At 47.2% G+C, this 22,123-nt stretch overlaps 1 protein-coding gene across 1 annotated transcript; it reads left to right on the forward strand.

The window, feature by feature from the left end:
- Positions 1–1,490: 1,490 nt before the first annotated feature.
- LOC137360360 (probable G-protein coupled receptor 139) lies at positions 1,491–18,651 on the forward strand. The gene is made up of 2 exons (XM_068025822.1): positions 1,491–1,629; positions 17,756–18,651. The coding sequence occupies exons 1-2, from the start codon at positions 1,491–1,493 to the stop codon at positions 18,649–18,651; spliced, it is 1,035 nt and encodes a 344-aa protein (XP_067881923.1).
- Positions 18,652–22,123: the final 3,472 nt, after the last annotated feature.

Below are 22,123 nucleotides of genomic sequence, written 5' to 3' on the forward strand. Positions count from 1 at the left end.
GTCGGTGGAGTTGTGGATAGTGCCGAAGGATGTTGTAGGTTACAGAGGGACATAGGTAGGCTGCAGAGCTGGGCTGAGAGATGGCAAATGGAGTTTAATGCGGAAAAATGTGAGGTGATTCACTTCAGAAGGAGTAACAGGATTGCAGATTACTGGGCTAATGAGAAGATTCTTGGTAGTGTAGATGAGCAGAGATATCTTGGTGTCCAGGTACATAAATCCCTGAAAGTTGCCACCCAGGTTAATAGAGCTGCTTCGAAGGCATATGGTGTGTTAGCTTTTCTTAGTAGGGGGATCGAGCTTAGGAGCCACGAGGTCATGCTGCAGCTGTACAGAACTCTTGTGCGGCCGCACCTGGAGTATTGCGTGCAGTTCTGGTCACCGCATTACAGGAAGGATGTGGAAGCTTTGGAAAAGGTGCAGAGGAGATTTACCAGGATGTTGCCTGGTATGGAGGGAAGGTCTTACGAGGAAAGGCTGAGGGACTTGAGGTTGTTTTCGTTGGAGAGAAGGAGGAGAAGAGGTGACTTAATAGAGACATATAAGATAATCAGAGGGTTGGACAGGGTGGGTAGTGAGAGTCTTTTTCCTCGGATGGTGATGGTAAACACGAGGGGACATAGCTTTAAGTTGAGGGGTGATAGATATCGGACAGATGTCAGAGGCAGGTTCTTTACACTGAGAGGAGTAGGGGCGTGGAACGCCCTGCCTGCAACAGTAGTAGACTCACCAACTTTAAGGGCATTTAAGTGGTCATTGGATAGACATATGGATGAAAATGGAATAGTGTAGGTCAGATGGTTTCACAGGTCGGCGCAACATCGAAGGCTGAAGGGCCTGTACTGTGCTGTAATGTTCTATGTTCTATGTTCTATCCTGAGTGGACTTGATAGAGCCGATACCGGGAAGATATTTTCTCTTGTGCAGGAGATTGGAACTATGGAATGCAGTATAAAAATAAGAGTTCAGCCATGTTAAGCCATGATTTTACCGAATGGTGGAGCAGGCTCAATTGGCTGAATGGCCTACTCCTGCTCCTGAGTCCCATGTTCCTATTCCAGCAACACCTCAATTTTAATGTTATCACTCGTGTCTTCAAATCCCTCCTAGGTCTCACCGCCTTGATTATCTCAATCCCCTGTCCATTTCCAATATTCCCTGAAACTTGCTCATCTTAAATTTTCTTTCTAATTCTCTTTCTAAAGGGAATATCTTTCCCTCTGTTTCTCTCCACGATCACACATTTCCTCTCTCCAGCTCCACTGGTGCTGAGGAAGTTTGGATCCATAAAATGGTATGAGCTGCACTCCATGGACCCGAATTGTGTCACAGGAAGGTTTCCCTTTGCTATTAATAAGGGACTCCGTTCAAAGTGTTATCACATAGTGTCAGAGGGAGCAACAGCCCCGGCACTAATAGTGATCAACAGCTCCAGAGAGAGGGAGAGGATAGATCAGAATCTGCGAACAATAGATTGGAATGTTACAACAATGGACAGGAGTTTATCCTCGGATTTTTACTATCTTTCTGCATGTAATGATTGGTACACATTAGACGATGGGATCCTGTATGCACTTGCGATAATTCAATATAATTACTATCCATTCCTGGCTATTGTAGGTGTCCCTGGTAAGTCTCTCGACACAGCTATTAATTCTATAAAGCATGTTTAATTGCATTACTGCTCCTGTAATTTACTCTGCCCCTCTTGCTGTTGCTTTTCCTGGTAAATCTCTACCTCCAGCTATTATCTGTCAAGCCATTGTGGAATGTCATGTCAAACTGCTATTCCAGCAGCTTTGATGCACGTCTTTGAAACTTGATCTGTGCATGTCTACTGACTGCCTGTGTTAGTCACTCTCAGCTGAACATAAATTCAGCAGCACCAGGAACTCGCTCTAGTATTATTTAAAAGTACCAGGCATCCAACTTACAGGTGAGGGGCTTTTGACTTACTTCTGCTATTGTAAAGTTAGTGGAGTGGATGGTTTTCTGGAGGTTTTGTTGTGAGCTGCTGCAGACATTCAGGGAGGACAGAGGATGTGTTGACCCAACTCTGGACGAGGTATGGGGTCTGTAGTTACAGTGTCTCTGGCTCTGTAACATGACCAACAAATGGATCAGAGGCTGCATAGAGGGGAAGCTCTATAAAGAGGGAGGAGGAGGGGCGTCTGCCCTACCGACCCCGGGTTTCCTATGAGGACTTCTCTTACCTACACCTAACCCAGGAGCAGGGTGTGAGGTGACACTGATTCAATAAGGAGCTGGTCACAGAACTATGTCTCCTCCTGCAACACGAGCTGGAGCCTCAGACCAGGGTGAGGACGGAGATATCAGCGGCTGTTAACATCACAGTTTCATTGAAATTTTATGGATCTGGATTGTTCCAGGCAGGAGCAGGAGACATATCCCACATTCAGTCATAGACAGTGATAGAGTCAAAGTCACTAACCACACAGAAGGAGTCCATTCGTCCCATCGAGACCCTAATGGTTCTCTGTGGAGCAATTCAGTCAGTCTTACTCCCCCATTCAACCCCCTTAGCCCTGCAAGTTCACTTCCATCAAGCACCCATCCAATTTCCTTTTGAAATTGGAAGGAAGGATCAAATTGGGAGGAAGTAAAGCTGGTAGCAGGAGGTAGAAAAGTAGAACGTGACATTCGAAGATAGGCGAAACAAGCATCAACTGCAATGCAGAATGTCAAGAAGACACGGTTATTGACTCGATGACTCTGCGACTCTCTGAAAGGTGAATACTATTACTACTGCTTTCCTATACTGGGAAAGTTTATAATGGACTGGGCAGTATCACCCTGTTGAACCCCGTGATGTCAGTGAAATGATTGATACCCCAGATTGATGCTTATTGCAGCAGTCACTGGACCAATGGCCGAGACTGGAGGATAGCGGGAATCACTGTTATTGTCAGTCTCACCAATGTGCCTATTGCAGCAGTCACTGGAGCAGTGGCCGAGACTGAAGGATAACGGGAGTCACTGTTATTGTCAGTCTCACCAATGTGCCTATTGCAGCAGTCACTGGAGCAGTGGCCGAGACTGGAGGATAACGGGAATCACTGTTATTGCCAATCTCACCAATGTCCTATTGCAGCAGTCGTGAGCATAGTGCCCCAGGCACTAACAATTAAAACAGCACATGGGGTCACACTTTTCCTGCTTAGGAGTTGTAGATGACCTGATCTCTGACTGTCTTCTGGCCTGTGGAGAGCTACTACCTTAACGTTAGTGAGTGCTCGGGGAAGATTGGTTCAAGTCTGCTCCGAAGACTTCAGGAATGGGTGTGAGTTTGGTAACGGGATCTGTTTTCACGACTGCAAATGCCAGAGCTATCCGGACTAATAGTTGGCGGCCATTCAGAAACAGCGTTTAAAACCGAGGGAATTAACATGGTTTACCCCTTCCTCACTCGCGTGCTTCAAAATTTCATGGAAGGCACTCGGACTCTCGGTCGGGTACTGCTTGGCATTGGCCAGGACATGGTGGCCATCAATGTTCCCTGTCCCCAGTGCCCTCCACAGGCCAGTCTCCATATCCTCTAAAGCGTCCTCGATCAGAATGACATGAACGATCTCTTGTTTTAACTCCAGGGAACAGGCAGCCAGAAGAAACAGCTTAAGGTCGTTCCTTATAATTCAGGATTATTTTCCACTTGGTATGAGATGGAGAACCTGCTGCTCATATCTACCGTTCCCAGTTCCTGCTTTAGAATCCTGTCCTCAACGGGGGTAAGGGACCTATGTGGGGTTGTGCTGGTGGCATCCCCCTCGACATCAGTGGTTGTGAATGGTTGCAGTGCATTGTTCTGTCTGGAACCATCCAGTGAGGATGCACATAGAGTTTTGTGGGAGGACCGGTCGAAGGTCCGCCCAGAGGGCATTGAATGATTGTTGACTCAGCTCACATTGGTTGAGCTAACCTATGCCTTCCAACAGCTCGTGAGGCGCAAATCCCCAGGGCTGGATGGGCTGACTGTGAAGTTCCTCAGGGCGTTCTTGGAAGTCTTGTCGGGGGTATGGGGGTGTGGGGAGGGGGAGGGTGGTGGTGATGGCGGGGAGATTTCATGCTCGAGTCCTGGGAGAAAACCTGGCAACTGGTGAGATGCTCTTCTTGTGGTGCACGGCGGTCATCGTCCTGCTGCTGAAGAGGGGTGATCTCCGTTTGCTTAAAAAATGGCGTCCTTCCTCTGTTTTCAGCACGGATTGTAAGATCTTTTCCCGGGCTATGTCTACCCGCCTGGGCTCCGTCCTGGAACACATAATCCACCCCCACCAGTCCTACACGGTCACGGACCAGTCAATCTCGGACAACATCAACCTTGTATGGGACCTGATCCATCTTTCCCAGAACACTTCTCTGTCTTTCTCTCCCTCGAACAGGAGAAGGCACTCAACAGGGTGGATCATTAACATATTTTTGGGACTCTGCACAGGTTTGGACTGGGGCTACATTTTGTGTCCCAGGTCCCACCTGTATATGCCTCCGCAGAGTGTCTGGACAAAGTTAATTGTTCCTTGATGGCGCCCCTTTGCTTTTTGAGAGGGGTCCGTCAGGGATGCCCAATGACCAACCAATTCGATACCATCTGCGTGGAACCATTGCTGTGCCTTTTTCACAGGAGTCTGGTGGGTTTGGCTTTGCACAGTCCGGGCATGTGGGTCGTCTTCTTGGCTTATGCCAATGACGTCATGGTCACAGATCCCATTGACTTGCAATGGATGTGCAAGTGCCAGTAGATCTTTTCTGCCTCATCCTCTGCGAGAATCAATAGGGGAAATGTTCTGGGCTCCTGGTGTGTCAGTGGCGGGTCGAGTCCCTGCCGGAGCAGTTAACACCATTTGTGTGGAGCACCACACATCTTCTCTACAAAGGAACCTGCCTTAACCACGGTGGGGATGCCTGACCATCATACTCGCAGGGGTTGGAGGCGAAAGTAACCACTCGCCTCGGCCACTTGATCGGTCTTCTCCGAGAGCTTTCCCACTGGGGCAGAATGCTGGTCATAAACCAACTGATGGCCTCGAGGCTGTGATACTGGTTGCTCACTTTGGCCCCCGCCCCTGCGTTAGCCACCAAGGTCCAGAAGAAGCTCATCAATTTCTTCTGGGACAGGAGGAAACACTGGGTCTCTGCCGCAGTCCTGAGTCTCCTTATAGAAGAGGGTGGATATTTGCTGGTGTGCGTCCACTCCCAGGCTGCTACTCTTCACCTTCAGACCTTGCAGTGATACCTGAACGTCGATTGTCCTCCAAGATGGCGTTCACTGGCGATGTATTTTTTTCCACCAGGGGAACTGCGTTCAAGACGCCACCTTGCTCCCAGCAGTGCATTTTAGCTGCGCCTCTCTGAAGGAGTTGCCTGCCTTTTGCTGGGATCTATTCAGAGTATGGAACATGGTCACCTCCAGTCAGGGCGATCCACCGCCAGTGGAGGAGAGTGGTTTGGCTGCCAGGGTGGCCGGCTCTGGGGGTGGACCAAATTGCAGAGAAGGAGCTGAAGTCACCGGAATGACCCTCACTGCGGGTGACGAAGGGGATCGCGAGTGTGGAGTGCTCCCGGCCGAGCTGACTCCCGCCCGGATGGAACTGCGTGTCGGAACCAAACTCCAAAACCCTCCTCACGAGCTGGTCCCTCAAAACCTGAGCCACCAATCAGAAATGCCCTCCGTGGCATTTCACATGCAGGAATTTCCTGGACAAGCGGCTCCTGCACACTCTGCAATTCCTCACCCTCGTGTGTCAGACAGACACACCGTGGCTGTCTGTGTTGCCATCTGGCAGCAAGGGGAAACCCAGTGGAGGTCCTTCTATGCAGGAGTCCTCCCCCTTTAATTTTTGGCCTAGGGTGGAGGGTGCTGCACAGGGTTGTCCCGTGCAATAGAGTTTTAAGAAGGTTCATGGACTCTCAGATTGCCTGTAATTTCTGCGGCCTGAATAAGTTCATGTTCAATGTATACATGGAATGTGCGAGGTTGCACCCTCTCTTTGAGTAGTTATGGCAGCTGCTCCCCAAGCTTTGGTTGGACTTCATCCCCACGCTCCTGATCTTTCGGCACCTGATATGGAGGGGCATGGACCAGGAGAGAAACCTCCGCATCGGTCTGCTCCGGGCCTGGCCAAGGTGGCAATTATCAGGTGTAGGATGCGGGCCATCGGAGCGGGGGGGGGGGTCCGTCGGACTTGATTGCCTGATACTCTTCCGAGGTTACATTCGCACCCTGGAGAAAGAGCATGTGGCGTCTGCAGGTTTGCTTGAGGCGTTCCGTGACCGGTGAGCACTACAGGGACTGGAATATGTCATTGATGCAGACAATTCAATTTTAATTTGAGTGTTTGTCTTATTTATTCGATTTTAATAAGATCATTTTATAAAATGTATTTCAGGGTGCCCTGAGAAATAAAGGCTTCCTCGACATATTATATATAAAAGGGAGCTGGTGTGCAAAGACAAAAAAAATCTAGTTAAATACAGAGTAAAACACCTTCTGCACTGTTCAATTCGGCACTCCCAAGGCAGGTACAACATGGGCAATATACAGACTTCTGCGTTCTGACGTTCATTGTACATGGAACTCAGAACCACGCTGGAGGAGATTAACACACCGGGAATAGAAATGCATCTCGACTTATCTGTGTCTGGCAGTCAGTCGCACATCAGGTATGGTTAGCACAGGCCAGGGATAGAATTGGGTCGTGACTACTCGATGTGTGGTGGTCAATACCACAAATGGTGTGATTAATACAGGCTAGTGGTAGAATTGGGTCTTTCCTGCTCGCTGTGTGGGTCCGTACCACACCAGCTGGGATTAACACAAGCCAGGGATAGAATCGAGCCCTTCCTGATCTCTGTGTGGGTCGGTACCACACGGGAAGGGATTGAAACAGGCTGCGCATAGAACTGGGCCTTTCATGCTCTTGTTTGGGTCAGTACCACATCGGGTGGGATTAACATAGGCCGGGGATAGAATTGGGCATTTCCAGCTCACTGTGTGGGTCAGTACCATACCGGGTGGGATTATGGCAGGCCAGGTATACTAGAATGGTACCAGGGATTTGGGTATTCATTTGCGTGAAGAGATTGGAAAAGCTGGGATTGTTCTCCTTCGAGCAGTGAAGGGTAAGGGGATATTTAATATAGAATTCAAAATCATGAAGGGTTTTGATGGGATAATTAATGTGAAACTGTTTCCAGTGTCAGAAAGTTCAGCAGTGAGAAGACACAGATTGAAGGTAATTGGCAAAGAGCCAGAGGTGAAATGAGGAATATATATATAAATAATATATTTTTTTTACTCAGCGAATTGCTGGGATCTGGAATTCACTGCCTGAAAACATGATGGATGTATATTCAATAATAATTTACAAAAGGGAGCATTACAAATACTTGGAAAAACAAAACAAATGCAGGAGTCTGGTAAAAAGGGGGGCGGGGGAGTGGAACGTCTTACATACCGCATTCATGGAGGTAAAACTGACACAATGGGCCGAATAGCCTTCTTCTCTGCTGCTGAAATCTCTGATCGATTAGCTATAGACAGAGCGTGAAGAGTGAGAAAGACAGAGAGAGAGTGATGCACAGGGAGTGAGAAAGCGTTGGAGAGAGAAAGGAAAAGAGAAAGGAGAGAAAATCAGTTTTGCATCGCGTTTTGGGCAGAGGGGTGATGATCTGCCCGCTTCCGTTGCTGTTGAGGGAGGTGACACACAAACGTCATGCTGACTCCTCATTTCCATGAATTCTACGTGCAGCCCTTGTTGACCCACGCTGATGTCTGTCTGCACGCTTAACAGGGGCCGAACTGTGTGTGAGGCTGGCACGACCTTCAGCCAGAATTCAGCTCTTAAAGGCAGCCTGTTCCTCTTAAAGGGAATCTGCACTGAGTCACAGGAGGCTGCCACCAACCTCTCACACAGTTCAATGTACCACACGCCCATCACTCACCCTTCAGCAGTCACTAACACTCAGGACTCACACCTAACATTCACATACTCCACCTCATCCTCACAAACCTTCCACTGGTACCAGCCTCATACCCACCTCTCACTGCCTCCACATACGCCCAGCTATTCAGCTATGGCAGGCACATCATCCAAACACAGTGCAACACAATCACTGACATTCTGCCCTCTCTCTTACAGGACAAAGTGCCCCAAAATCACAGGGAGCAGCAGTGAACCGGCGGGGGCCAGGCTTCATCCCCTGAGCCTGAGGAAGGAGATATTTCACCAGATTATGGGACCGGCTGTGACAGAGCCCGTAGCATGTGGCATCGCCGAGAGCATTCAGGATGATGCTATGTTCCTGCCTTATGTATCTTCTTAAGTCCCACCTTCCCCTCATCCTGCTGCCTGGGATGATGTACAAGCTGCAGATGGTGGGACCATGGACCTCCTGCTTTCCATCCCACCCCTTATCCCTCACCACGACCCTCCCCTTCTGATTTTATGCTTGCCAATGATAACCCAAAACTAACAGCTTCCCAGTCACAGCAGCTCCAGGAGACAGAGAGAACTGCAGCACAGCACTGATGGTGAAGCCCCATCACTTGGTCCGTTACTCACAGTCACGAGATCAAATACTTACACTGCGTGGACCTTAGAAGCTGGTATAGAGGCGGAATCTGCACGTGGTGAGCAGCCGAGCACTAATGAGCTGCAGACGTAAGAACATAACAAATAGGAGCAGGAGTAGGCCATTCAACCCCTCAAGCTAGCCCAGCCATTCAGTAAGATCATGGCTGATCTGTCCCAGAACTCAACTCCTCTTTCGGGCCACCTATGACGAACCCTCGACTCCCCGAGATTTCAAAAATCGATATATCGCCTCCTTAAATACGTTTAGTGATCTAGCCTCCACAACTCTCTGAGGCAGAGTATTCCAGAGATTCACCATCCTCTGAGATAAGAAATTCCTTCACATCTCAGTTTTAAATGTGTGCCCTCTTATTCGGTAACAATGTCCCCTGGTTCGAGAATCCTCCACTAGTGGAAACATCTTCTCAACATTTACCCTGTCAAGTCCCCTTAAAATCTTATATGTTTCTGTAAGATCACCTCTCATTCTGCTTGGCTCCAATGAATAAATGCCTAACCTGTTTAGCCACTCTTGATAAGAAATACCCTTCATCCCAGGAATCAGCCCAGTGAACCTTTTCTGAATTGACTCCAATGCTAGTACATCCTTTGTTAAATATCGGGACCAAAACTGTGCGCAGTACTCCAGGTGTGGCCTTACCAACACCCTGTACAGTTGGAACAGGACTTCCTTATATTAAAACTCTAACCGCTAACAATAAACAACAAATTCCATTTGCCTTCCTAATATTTGCTGCACCTGTATGTTAACCTTTTGTGTTTCATGCACAAGAACACCCAGATCCCTCTGTACTGCAGTATTTTGTGGTCTCTCTCCATCTAAATAATAATCTGCCTTTTTATTCTTCCTACCAAAGTGGATGATCTCGCACTTTGCCACATTGAACTCCATCTGTCAATTTTTTGCCCACTCACTTAACCGATCTATATCCCTTTGCAGATTCTTTGTGTCCTCATCACCACATGCCTTCCCCGCTATTTTAGTATTGTCAGAAAATTTGGATACACTTCACACTGTCCCTTCCTCCTCGTCATTAATATCGATAGTAAATAGCTGAAGCACTCGGACCGATCCTTGTGGCACCCCACTAGTTACAGCTTTCCAACCTGAAAAAGACCCATTGATGCCGACTCTCTGCCTTCTGTGTGTTAGCCAATTCTCAATCCATGCCAACACATTACCCCCAATACCCTAAGCTCCTATTTTGTGCAATAACCTTTTATGTGGCACCTTATCAAACGCCTTCTGGAAATCCAAATACACTGCATCTACCAGTTCCACTTCATCCACTCTGCTTGTTATCTCCTCAAAGAACTCTAGCAAATTTGTCAAACATGATTTCACTTTCATAAAACCATGTTGACTCTGTTTGATTGCATTATGCTCTACTAAATGTCCTGCTACTTCTTCCTTAAAAATGGACTGTCCCATTTTCCCAATGACTGATGTGAAGCTAACTGGTCTATAGTTTTCTGCTTTCTGTCTCCTCCTTTCTTGAATAGGGGTGTCACATCAGCGGTTTTCCAATCCACTGGTATCCTACCGGAATCTAATGAGTTTTGATATATTATGACCAATGCCTCCACTATCTCTGCAGCCACTTCTTTTAAAACCCTTGGGTCCAGGCTGTCAGGTCCTGGTGACGTGTCTGCCTTTAGTCCCATCAGTTTGTCCAGCACTTTTTCCCTCGTGATAGAGATTGTTACAAGTTTCTCGCTCCCATTGACACCTTGCTCATCTATTATTGTTGGATTGTTTATAGTGTCCTCTACTGTGAAGACTGATGCAAAATATTGGTTTAAATTATCTGCCATCTCCCTGTTCCATGTTATTAACTCCCCATCCTCCTCTTCTAAGGATCGTTTAGCATGGTATTGTGAAGGAGAGGTCGTGTCCTACTAATTTGATTGAGTTTTATGAGGAAGTGACGAAGATGATTGATGAAGGAAGGGCAGTGGATGTTATCTATATGGACTTTAGTAAAGCCTTTGACAAGCTCCCGCATGGCAGACTGGGCGTACAAGTCCACAGGTCACTGAAAGTGGCAACGCAGGTAGATAAGGTAGTCAAGAAGGCATCCGGCATGCTTGCCTTCATCGGTCGGGGCATAGAGTATACAAATTGGCAAGTCATGTTGCAGCTGTGCAGAACCTTAGTTAGGCCACACTTAGAATATTGCGTGTAATTCTGGTCGCCACACTACCAGAAGGACGTGGAGGCTTTGGAGAGGGTACAGAGGAGGTTTACCACGATGTTGCCTGGTCTGGAGAGCGTTAGCTATGAGGAGAGGTTGGAAAAACTCGGATTGTTTTCACTGGAACGACGGAGGTGGAGGGGCGACATGATAGAGGTTTGCAAAGGTATGAGCGGCATGGACAGAGTGGATCGTCAGAAGCTTTTACCCAGGGTGGAAGAGTCAGTTACTCGGGGACATAGGGTTAAGGTGCGAGGGGCTAAATTTGGAGGCAATGTGCGAGGCAAGTTTTTTTTACACAGAGGGTGGTGAGTGCCTGGAACTTGCTGCCAGGGGAGGTGGTGGAAGCAGATACGATAGCGACGTTTAAGAGACATCTTGACAAATACATGAACAGGAAGGGAATAGAGGGATATGGGCCCCGGAAGTGCAGAAGGTGTTAGTTTAGGCAGGCATCAAGATAGGTGCAAGCTTGGAGGGAAAAATGGCCTGTTCCTGTGCTGTACTGTTCTTTGTTCTTTGTTCTTTGTCCAATACATACTATTGCTACTCTCTTCCTTTTAATATACCCGTAGGAGTTGTTACTGTTTGTTTTTATGTTTCTTGCCAATTTACTCTCACAATCAATGTTCTCCCTCTTTATTAATTTTTTAGTCTTCCTTTGCTGTTTTGAAAAGCTTCCCAATCCTCTCGCCTGCAACTTGTTTTCGTCACATTGTACGCCTTTGCCTTTGATTTGATACTCTCCTTAACTTCCTGTTATCCACAGGTCGTTCATCGTTCTCTTTGAGTCCTTCCTTCTGACTGTAATACATGTTTGTTGAGTGTTATGAAATATCTGCCTAAAAATCTGCCACTGCTCATCTACTGACTTTCCCTGTAGCTTACCTTCCCAGCCCGCTTTAGACAACTCTTCCATCATACCTCTGTAATTGCCCTAGTTTAAGTTGAAGACACTGATTTGAGACCCGAGTTGGCCACTGTCAAACTGAATTTGAAATTCTGCCATGTTATGATTGTTTCCCCATAAAGGATCCTTGACTGCAAGATCTCCTATTATTCCTATCTCATTACACAATACTAAATCTAAAACAACCTGTTCCCTGGTAGGTTTTGCAACATATTATTCTAAGTAACAATCCGTAAGGCACTCTGCAGATTCGTCTCACATGCTACCCTTGCCAATTTACTTTGCACAGTCTCGATGCAGATTAAAATCACCCATGATAATTGCAGTGCCCTTCTTACACGCCTCCGTTTTGTCCTAATTAATATCTTGTTCACCAGAGAGGTAACTCTTTGGGGGCCTATAGACCACGACCACATCTTTCTCTTGCAATGCCTTATTTCTAACCAAACTGATTCTGCATCACGATCTATTACACCTATATCATTACTCACAACTGCACTGATCCCTTCCTTTAATAGCAAAGCTCCCCCACTTTCTTTTCCTTTCTGCCTATTCTTCCGGAACATTGAATATCCTTGAACATTGAGATTCCAGTCCTGGTCATCCTGCAACACATCTCAGTGATAGCTATCAAATCATATTAATTTAATTCCATCTGTGCTGTCATCTCATCTATCTTGTTACAAATGCTACGTGCATTCAGATAAGGGCCTTAAGCTTTGACGTTTTACCATTTTTACCGACTCTGGTTTTAATTTCTGCTGCAGTCTTATGCTTTTATTCTCTGTCCCTTCCTGTCACTCTCTGATTAATGTATGTTCATTCATTATCCTGCATCTCTGCTCTCTCGTTACTCTTCGACTTTTTAAACTTCCCTTCAGTTGAACCGAACCGCCCCCCCCCCCCACCCCCACCCACCACAATACTTACCTTACTGCATTATCTGCAACCTTAGTTATTCGATTCACCAGGACACTGGTCCCAGCATGGTTCAAGTGAAGCCCATCCCAACGGAACAGCTCTCTCATTCCCCAGTACTGGTGCCTGTGTCCCATGAGTCGGAAGCCATTTCTCCCACACCAATCTTTGAGCCACACATTTTCCTCTCTAATCTTATTTACCCTTTGCCAATTATCACGTTGCTCAGGTAGTAATCTGGAGATTATTACCTTTGTGGTTCTGCTTTTTAATTTGGACCCGAGCTGCTCATAGTCCCTCAGCAGATCCTCTTCCCCAGTCCTACCTCTGTCGTGGGTACCTCCGTGGACAACAACAACTGGATCTTTTCCCTCCCACTCCAAGTTCGTCTCCAGCCCTAAAGAGATGTCCTTAACCTTGGCACCAGTTAGACAACACAGTCTTCGGGACTCTCTATTTTGCTGCAGAGAACAGTATCTATTCCCCGAACTATGCCAGCCCCGACTACAACAATATTTCACTTTTTTCCTTCCCTACTTGAATGGCGCTCTGAACCACGGTGCTGTGGTCAGTTTACACATCCTCCCTGCAGCCTATGCCCTCATCCTCACTGGGAGCAAGAACTGCGTACCTATTGGATATGGGCACTGGCTGAGACTCCTCCAAAGCTAAATTCTGGATCCCCATATCTGCCTCACTCGCAGTCATACCCTCCTGTCCCTGACCAGAGTCGAGATTGGATGTAATTAATGATTGTCTCCAGAAACACCATGTCCAGATAACTTTCCCACTCCCTGATGTGTCATAGTGTATGCAGCTCAGACTCACGTTCATCAATTCTGAGCTGAAGTACCTCGAACAGCCAACACTTACTGCAGATGTGGTCACTGTGGATCACACCAGGGTCCACCAGCTTCCACATGCTACAGCCGAAACACATCGTCTGCCCAGACATCGCTCTGCTATTTAATTAAATAATTTGGATCACAGTATTTAAGAAAAATAAACTATTTAAGTGTACTCTTAACATGTAATGACATCGCCTGATTTAAATCACTTGGCCAAAACCAAAAAAAAAAACAAGAACTAAACAACACAAGGCACGTAAGAAATACCCATCAATCACTTACCAGCCCTCCTCTGACTTCACACTTCAATTTTATTTTTTTCTGGTCAAGCAGTTGCACTGAACAGAACAAAGCGCTCTCACCGCCGCCGCTGCTTCTGGTGTCGAGCCTCGCTCTCTGCTCCTTTTATACCTCGGCTCATCTCACCACCGCCGCTGCTGCTTCTGGTGAGAGGACAGCCAGGGCAGGGTGAAAGGATAGTTCATGTGTAAGTTCACTGGAGGGCAAGGTCACAAACGATTTATAATACACAGGACTCAGATGAGAACATTACTGGAACAGCATACAGATAAATGCTGATGAACATGTACACTGAGATACTTTATCCATTGACAGGCCTGTCAGACAGTCGGTTGTCACTGTCAAGGAACATGGAGGGGTCCGACCGGATACTTCACAGAGCTTGATGCCCAATCTTTCACCTCTGGAAATGGTGACGAACTCCATGAAAGCACTCGCGGACCCAGTCATGAGAAAGCGTCTGGTGACCATTGTTTCTGCAGCACAGGTGGCCAACATCCAAAGTCTCAGTGCTGCAGTGAAATCTCAGACTGAGTTCATCAGATCCATGCTTGGTGCCTTGCAGGATCAGACTGCTGCCACCATGGCTGTGGATCTCAGTGTTTAAAGGGGTTTGCAGGCTCTCACAGCAGTAGAGCATTCTGTGATCCAGTAGATTACTAGGATTGCTGAGGTGTCGCCCCGTGGGAGTGACAGTGTCTCCGTGGAGCCTGGTCCTGCTCTCCTCTCTCAGGATGACAGTATTTGTTCTCCCTTCACTGTCACTCCACCAGTATCCTTGCTGTTACCCATCAGCCAGCCCAGGCTGCTGCTGCCTATGTGGAGGTGGTGCTGTTCGAATCCGATCTTTGTACGCCTAGAACTGCTCGAGGCTTCCTGCAAGGCCATCTTCATTCTCCCCCAGTGAAAGTCAGCAGCCTTCCATGCAGCAATAACTGGGGAAACACTGTGTAGGAGCACTGGGTACGTCGAGGGAAACCGCAAGACATGCACTCAGGGAATACACAAGGGTGAAAAGTTTGTATCATTGGATGTGTTGTTGGATAAAGATGATAATGAAATGGTTTTTATTGGTGCTTTTTATTGCATGATGGTGACCAAAGGGAACTGTGATTGGGCGTCTCAGATGGGTGTAATGGTAGAGAATGGGGGATCCATGGTGGGAAAGGGAAGTTGTCCTATGGGAACTGGAATCTTAGCAGGGACTGTCTGACCGCCTCTCCAGGTTTAAATGATCCAGGAAATATGCTCCGTGCCTCCTCCCCCTCCTGAGGTGGCCTCCGGATTCCTGGTGCCAATGCCTGTGTCCTCATGATGGTGATGATATGAAGGGTGTAGCAGAACACCACGAACCTGGACACCTGCTCTAGTGTGTACTGGAGGGCTCTGTTCGAGCGGTTCAGGCATTGGAAGCATTGCTTCATCACACCGATGGTCTGTTCCACCATGTTCCTGGTGACGCCATTACTCACGTTATACAAATGCTAATTGTGTGATGTTGGTTGGCAGTGCGAGGTGGTTTGAGGGTGTAAAAACATTAGCTGTGTCTAGCGGTGACTTCCCTTTGTCTCCGAGCGGCCACATTCTGGTTCTCCATGGAGGCCAAAACTTTGGGAACGGCTGGCTGTTTCTGAATGAAGGTCTCATTCACCAACATGTTGTACTGGGCATGCTCACCTCCCAACTGTAGGGCTGAGAGTTCTTTCATTTCCTGTACCTCTCCCCTTTGACATGGTGGCCTGGCAGAGCCAGCTACACTATAGGGAAGCCGGCTTTCCTGAAAAAGCCATGAGGCCTCTCAACCGGCTTCTCTAGGTCCTAAAACCTCATCACGCTTACCTTGCGCATTGGGCTCCAGCAATGCATGTGGTTCCAGGCCTGTTATAGTACTGGCAGTGGGTCACACGCTCTGAATGGCCCACGTGAATCTCCTACACTTATCTGGAGTCTGGGACTCCAGCAATGGTCCAGGGCCCATGATTGTAATGGTACCCGCCCCCTGACCAATCCCAGTGACCCCAAACCACTTACCTGATGTACTGACTCCCCAGCAATGGGCGTGTATCCAGTCCTGGTACAGAGACAGCAATGCATCCGCTACCTACCTGGCACTGGCTGTTCTGCCACACTTATCTGAGGTCTACGGCACCTGCGTTGAGCCTGGTCCCAGATCTGGTGTAGTACCAGCAGTGTCGCACGCTCCCTGACTGGTCCCCATACAGCCCCACACTTATTTGGTGTCCAGGACTCCAGCGATCTTCCAGGTCCCAGAACTGCAGTCGATCCAGCAGTGGCATCCACTCCCTGAGTGGATCTCGATACCTCAAAACAATCACCTGGAGATTGGGGCTCCAGCAATTGCCCTGGGCCCAGCGCTGTGTATCACTATCAGTGGCCCCGACTGTGTTCAACTGGTCCCGGAGTTCTCACCGCACTTACTGGGGCCCAGTGCTCGATGTTTGATCCCTGCCTCCGGCTTCGTGTAGGACTGCCACTGCCGCCCATTCTCTAACTTTACACGGCAACCCCACCACGCCTAATTTGTGTTGGGGACTTCAGTGATGGTCCTGATCCAAGGCCTGATGTATTACTGGCGGTGAACACCACTAGCTGACTGGCACAGTGTCTTCGATACACTTAACTTGTGTCCCGGGCTCCAGCGAAGGTCTTCCTTGCAGGTATGGTGCATTAGCTTCAATGACCCCCACTGGCTTATTGGCCCCAGCAACCACGTAACACCTACCTGAGGTCCAGGGTCTCCAGCAATGGTCCTGCTGCATTACTAACAGTGTGGCAACTCTACCACTGGCCCCAACAGCCTCGTTCACACGCCTGAGGTCCAGGCTCTCCAGGAATTGTCCTACTCCCAATTGCCTCGGTGTCCTCGGTACACTTAGCTGGGGTCCAGGTCTCTTGTCATGGTCCTGGTCTCAAGCCTATTGTATGAACGGCAGTGGCCCCTACGAGCTGACTGGCCCTGGGTGTCCTTGCCAAACTCACATTGGTTTTAGAGCTCCAGCGATGGTGCTGCATCCAGGCCTGACGTAGTATTGCGAGTTCCATTACGCCCGGTGGCTTTGCCAATGCTACTGAGCTGCTGGCCATCTGATTGTTCAGCAGGGATGTGAACGATGGCCCAGACAGTTAACTGTCCCAACGCCACTGAAATGCGCTGTTTCTTGGTTCTGAATTGCCAAGACAGGGTTCCCCTCATATTTTCGGCCCGCCATCAGAACCCCCACTGGCTGTATTAAATTCAGCTGCGTTTCTCCAGCTGAAATCCGTGTCACTCGCCAATAATGAGATACACACCGAATATGGTGACACACGTATAAATGTCAATCCAAACTCCTTCAACCTGTTGTATTTTACTTCCAACATGATCTATCATTTTCTGTTAATTTCCCTTATTCATAGTTAATTTAGTGACGATTGAGATTATTTGTTTCATTGATTTTTTTTGTGGACTCATTCCCTATCATTGTTTTAAAATAATTGAATTGTAATCTGTGCTGCTTGTCAGAGGTGAGGGAATCTCTCAATCTGTTCAACATTTAACTTTCGATGCAGGACCAAAGTGCTGCAGATGCTGAAAATCTGAAATAAAAACAGAAAACGCTGGACATAGTCAGCAGGTCAGGCAGCATCTGAGGAGGGAGAAACAGAGTTAATGTTTCAGATCAGACCTGGGAGAGATGAGAAGCTGAACACTTTTTAAACCATAAAAGGAAAGGAGGGAGGGTAGGATTATGATTAACATTGAGTTTAATAATTTCAATAACACCCTTTCGTCATTTCATCTCCCCTGTCTTCCATCGTATCGCAGACCTTCCCGCTTGTTATTTCAGGTCCAATCATTTCAGCATATCATTGGATGCAGTGACATATTTGTAAATCTCAAGAAGTCCTCAAACAAACTGGTAAATTTGCTCCAGTCTGATGTATAATTTCTCTCTTTATTTACCTTCCTCACAGTTAACTTGCTGACGATTGGGATCCTGACTCAGAGGAAGTGCGGTCTCTCCAAATGTGTCACTCGCTACCTGGTGGCCATGTCAGCGGCGGATCTACTGGTCATTATCCTGGACCTGATGTTGAGACAGATTCCCATTGTTTATTGGGGACAGTTTCAGTTCCTGCGGTCCATCCCCGTGTGTAATATCCACGCCGTCCTGCTTTACGCAGCCACAGACTGTTCTGTCTGGTTCACTGTCACTTTCACTTTTGATCGATTTGTAGCTATTTGTTGCCAGAAGCTGAAATGTAAATATTGCAGCGAGAAAACGGCTGCTGTGGCTCTGGGAACAGTGACTGTGCTGAGCTGTTTAAAGGACATCTTCTGGTATTTTATGTTATCAGGTCGTTATTGGCTGATGAACGCCCCCTGGTTTTGTTCTGTACCAAGGGATGTTCAGATGTCTCGTGTCTGGGTAACAATCGAATTCCTCCATCACATTCTAACCCCGGGGCTACCATTTGTGGTGATTCTGCTGCTCAATGCTCTCACCGACAGAAACATTTTAGTGAGCAGCAGAGTACGCAGGAGACTCCGGGCTAACAGCACTGGGGAGACTCGCCAAGACGCGCAGATGGAGAGCCGAAGGAAATCCATTATTTTACTGCTAGTTATCTCGGCCAATTTCATTCTGTTGTGGACAGCGTTAATGGTGCTTTCCATATGGACACGGATGTGGAATTTGACGTCGGTGTCTTTCTCTGCCCGTCCACCTCGTTTTCTGCAGGAATTGGGCTTCATGCTGCAGCTCCTGAGTTGCTGCACAAACACTGCGATTTATGCCGTGACCCAGACTCAGTTCAGAGAGCAGTTGAAGAATGCGCTGAAATATCCCTTTACCCAGTTGTTGAATTAATTCATTGATGAACATGAGAACATTAGAACATTACAGCGCAGTACAGGCCCTTCAGCCCTCGATGTTGCGCCGACCTGTGAAACCATCTGACCTACACTATTCCATTTTCATCCATATGTCTATCCAATGACCACTTAAATGCCCTTAAAGTTGGCGAGTTTACTACTGTTGCAGGCAGGGCATTCCACGCCCCTACTACTCTCTGAGTAAAGAAACTACCTCTAACATCTGTCCTATATCTATCACCCCTCAACGTAAAGCTATGTCCCCTCGTGTTTGCCATCACCATCCGAGGAAAAAAGACTCTCACTATCCACCCTATCTAACCCTCTGATTATCTTATATGTCTCTATTAAGTCACCTCTCCTCCTCCTTCTCTCCAACGAAATCAACCTCAAGTCCCTCAGCCTTTCCTCGTAAGACCTTCCCTCCATACCAGGCAACATCCTAGTAAATCTCCTCTGCACCCTTTCCAAAGCTTCCACAACCTTCCTATAATGCGGTGACCAGAACTGCACACAATACTCCAGGTGCAGTCTCACCAGAGTTTTGTACAGCTGCAGCATGACCTCGTGGCTCCGAAACTCGATCCCCCTACTAATAAAAGCAAACACACCATATGCCTTCTTAACAGCCCTATTAACCTGGGTAGCAACTTTCAGGGATTTATGTACCTGGACACCAAGATCTCTCTGTTCATCTACACTACCAAGAATCTTCCCATTAGCCCAGTACTCTGCATTCCTGTTACTCCTTCCAAAGTGAATCACCTCACACTTTTCCGCATTAAACTTAATTTGCCATCTCTCAGCCCAGCTCTGCAGCCTATCTATGTCCCTCTGTACCCTACAACATCCTTCGGCACTATCCACAACTCCACCGACCTTCGTGTCATCCGCAAATTTACTAACCCACCCTTCTACACCCTCTTCCAGGACATTTATAAAAATGACAAACAGCAGTGGCCCCAAAACTGATCCTTGCGGTACACCACTAGTAACTAAACTCCAGGATGAACATTTGCGATCAACCACCAACCTCTATCTTCTTTCAGCTAGCCAATTTCTGATCCAAAGCTTTAAATCACCTTCAACCCCATACTTCCGTATTTTCTGCAATAGCCTACCGTGGGGAACCTTATCAAACGCCTTACTAAAATCCATATACACCACATCCACTGCTTTACCCTGATCCACCTGTTTGGTCACCTTCACGAAAAACTCATGAGAGAAACTAAATCACCAAATAACTATTTCCTGCAGCCAGGAGAGGTGTCTTGTCGTTATGGTGACAGTACAGGGAGCAGGGCCTGTCACTGTGGTGACAGTACAATGGGGCGGCCTGTTGCTATGGTGGCAGACAACGGGCGAGGCCTGTCGCTTTGGTGACAGAGCAGGCAGTATTTATTGCCCATCCCTAATTGCCCTTGACAAGGTGGTGTTGAGCTTTCAACATGACGGCTGCAGGACTTGTGGTGTAGCTAATATAACAGTGCTGTTAGAAGCTGCATTCCAATTGGGGCAGGTCCAGACACAGTATTCTTATGAATGGCGTTCCAGGGTTTTGACGCAACGACAGTGAAGGAACAGCGATATAGTTCCAGGTTAGGATACTTCGTGGCTTCCAGGGGAACTTGCTGGTTGTTGTGTGTCCATGCATCTTGTGTCCTTGTCTTTCCAGGTGGTTGTGCTTGCGCGTTTGGGAGTTGCTGTCTAAGGAGCCTTGGTGAATTACTGCAGTGCATCTTGTAGATGGTACACACTGCTGCCACTGTGAGTCGGTTATGGCGGGAGTGATGTTTGTAGATGGGGTGCCAATCAAGCCGGCTGCTTTGTCCTGGATTGTGTTGAGCTTCTTGAGTGTTGTTGGAGATGCACCCATCCAGGCAAGTGGAGAGTATTCCATCACACTCCTGACTTGTGCCTTGGAGATGGTGGACAGACATTGGGGTGACAGGAGGTGAGTGACTCGCCACAGAATTATCAGCCTCTGACCTGTGTTATAATAAAGGCGGGAGGACTGAACTGTTTATTCTCGTTCCACTTCTCCACAGGTCGCAGCATATATTTTAAATGTTCCCACTTTGTCACTCTTATACTCTATTTTCCTCAGAATGGAACACTCTGGTCAGTTTTCTTTAACTTTCAACAAATTGATCAGTTTATTAAAAAATAAGCCTTAACCAGTAATGAAGTAAAGCATAATCACAAAGATTGAAATTTTAACGCCTCTTTTTAACCTTCGCCCCTCACACTCATACAGACACACACATCCATAAACTGGCTAACTGCAAAAATAAAAAAGCATTTTTTTTTTGCGATTGATATCTCTGTTACAGACAAAAACATTTGGATTGAATATTTGCTCATTTCTTATGAAAACAGTAGATGCGTTATCTGTATTGTGTTCGAATACTGGCATACAGACTAACTTCTGAGTGCACATAGATGAGTCACTGGGATCGTTTAGAACAGTTCTTCTCAGGTGGCATTGAGAAGTAGGTCGGCAGGCTTTTTTCAAAGATCGTAGACGACATGAATTGCCACAGTGGACGTCTCCGTGTCTTTTAGATAGTTGCTGGAAAACAAGCATGATTGTCATCTTCTCTCCTTCATTGCCACTTCTTCAGCGACAGGCTAAATTTTTCTCATTCCAGAAGGTAAACCGCACTGACTCTACAACGAAAAGTTGTGAGTTTTTCTGTCCTTTCAGGCGCCCGCTGCTGCTCCAGGCATGTCCTATCAAGAGGCACCTGTCGCTTATCTGCCCACAACATCCCGTGTTGCAAGGGCTTCTGCTCTATTTTAACCAATTTGGGAGTCATGTAACAACCAGTAAACATTGCTGCCAAACCAGTTATTTCAGTTCCCTTTTGAGTAAAAAAAACTGGTCCAACGTTTCTTCAGTTTGACGATGAAGCCTTTAAAAATAAACCACTTATCCAACACTTGAAAGATCACTCAAAATTGTTTCACTGCATATCACTTAAAATGGCCGCAGTACATATCACTCACAAGGATTGCACTCCATATCGTTTAAGATTGTCCACACTGAAAATCGCATCACATATTTGTACAGCATATCACTATAAATGATCAGAGTATGTATTACTTAAAATGGTTGCATTGCATGTTAATTAACATGGTCACACTGCATATTGCTTAATATTGCCGTACTGCATATCACATAAAATGGACACAGTGCCTTTCACTTTAAGTGGCCGCGCAGTATATCACTTACATGGTCACACTGCGTATTATTTAAAATGGCCGCACAGCATATCACCTAAAATGGTCACTCTGCCTGTCAATTAAAATGGTCGCACTGCAAGTCACTTTAAATGGACGCAATGCATATCACTTAAAATGTTTGACATATATATCACTTAAAATGTCCGCAGTGCATATCACTAAAAATGGTCGCAGTGTACAATTACTTAAAATGGTCGCACTCCGTGCATATCCCTTAAGCA

The sequence above is a fragment of the Heterodontus francisci genome, unplaced genomic scaffold (assembly GCF_036365525.1).
Source record: "Heterodontus francisci isolate sHetFra1 unplaced genomic scaffold, sHetFra1.hap1 HAP1_SCAFFOLD_188, whole genome shotgun sequence".
Classification (NCBI taxonomy): Eukaryota; Metazoa; Chordata; class Chondrichthyes; order Heterodontiformes; family Heterodontidae; genus Heterodontus; species Heterodontus francisci.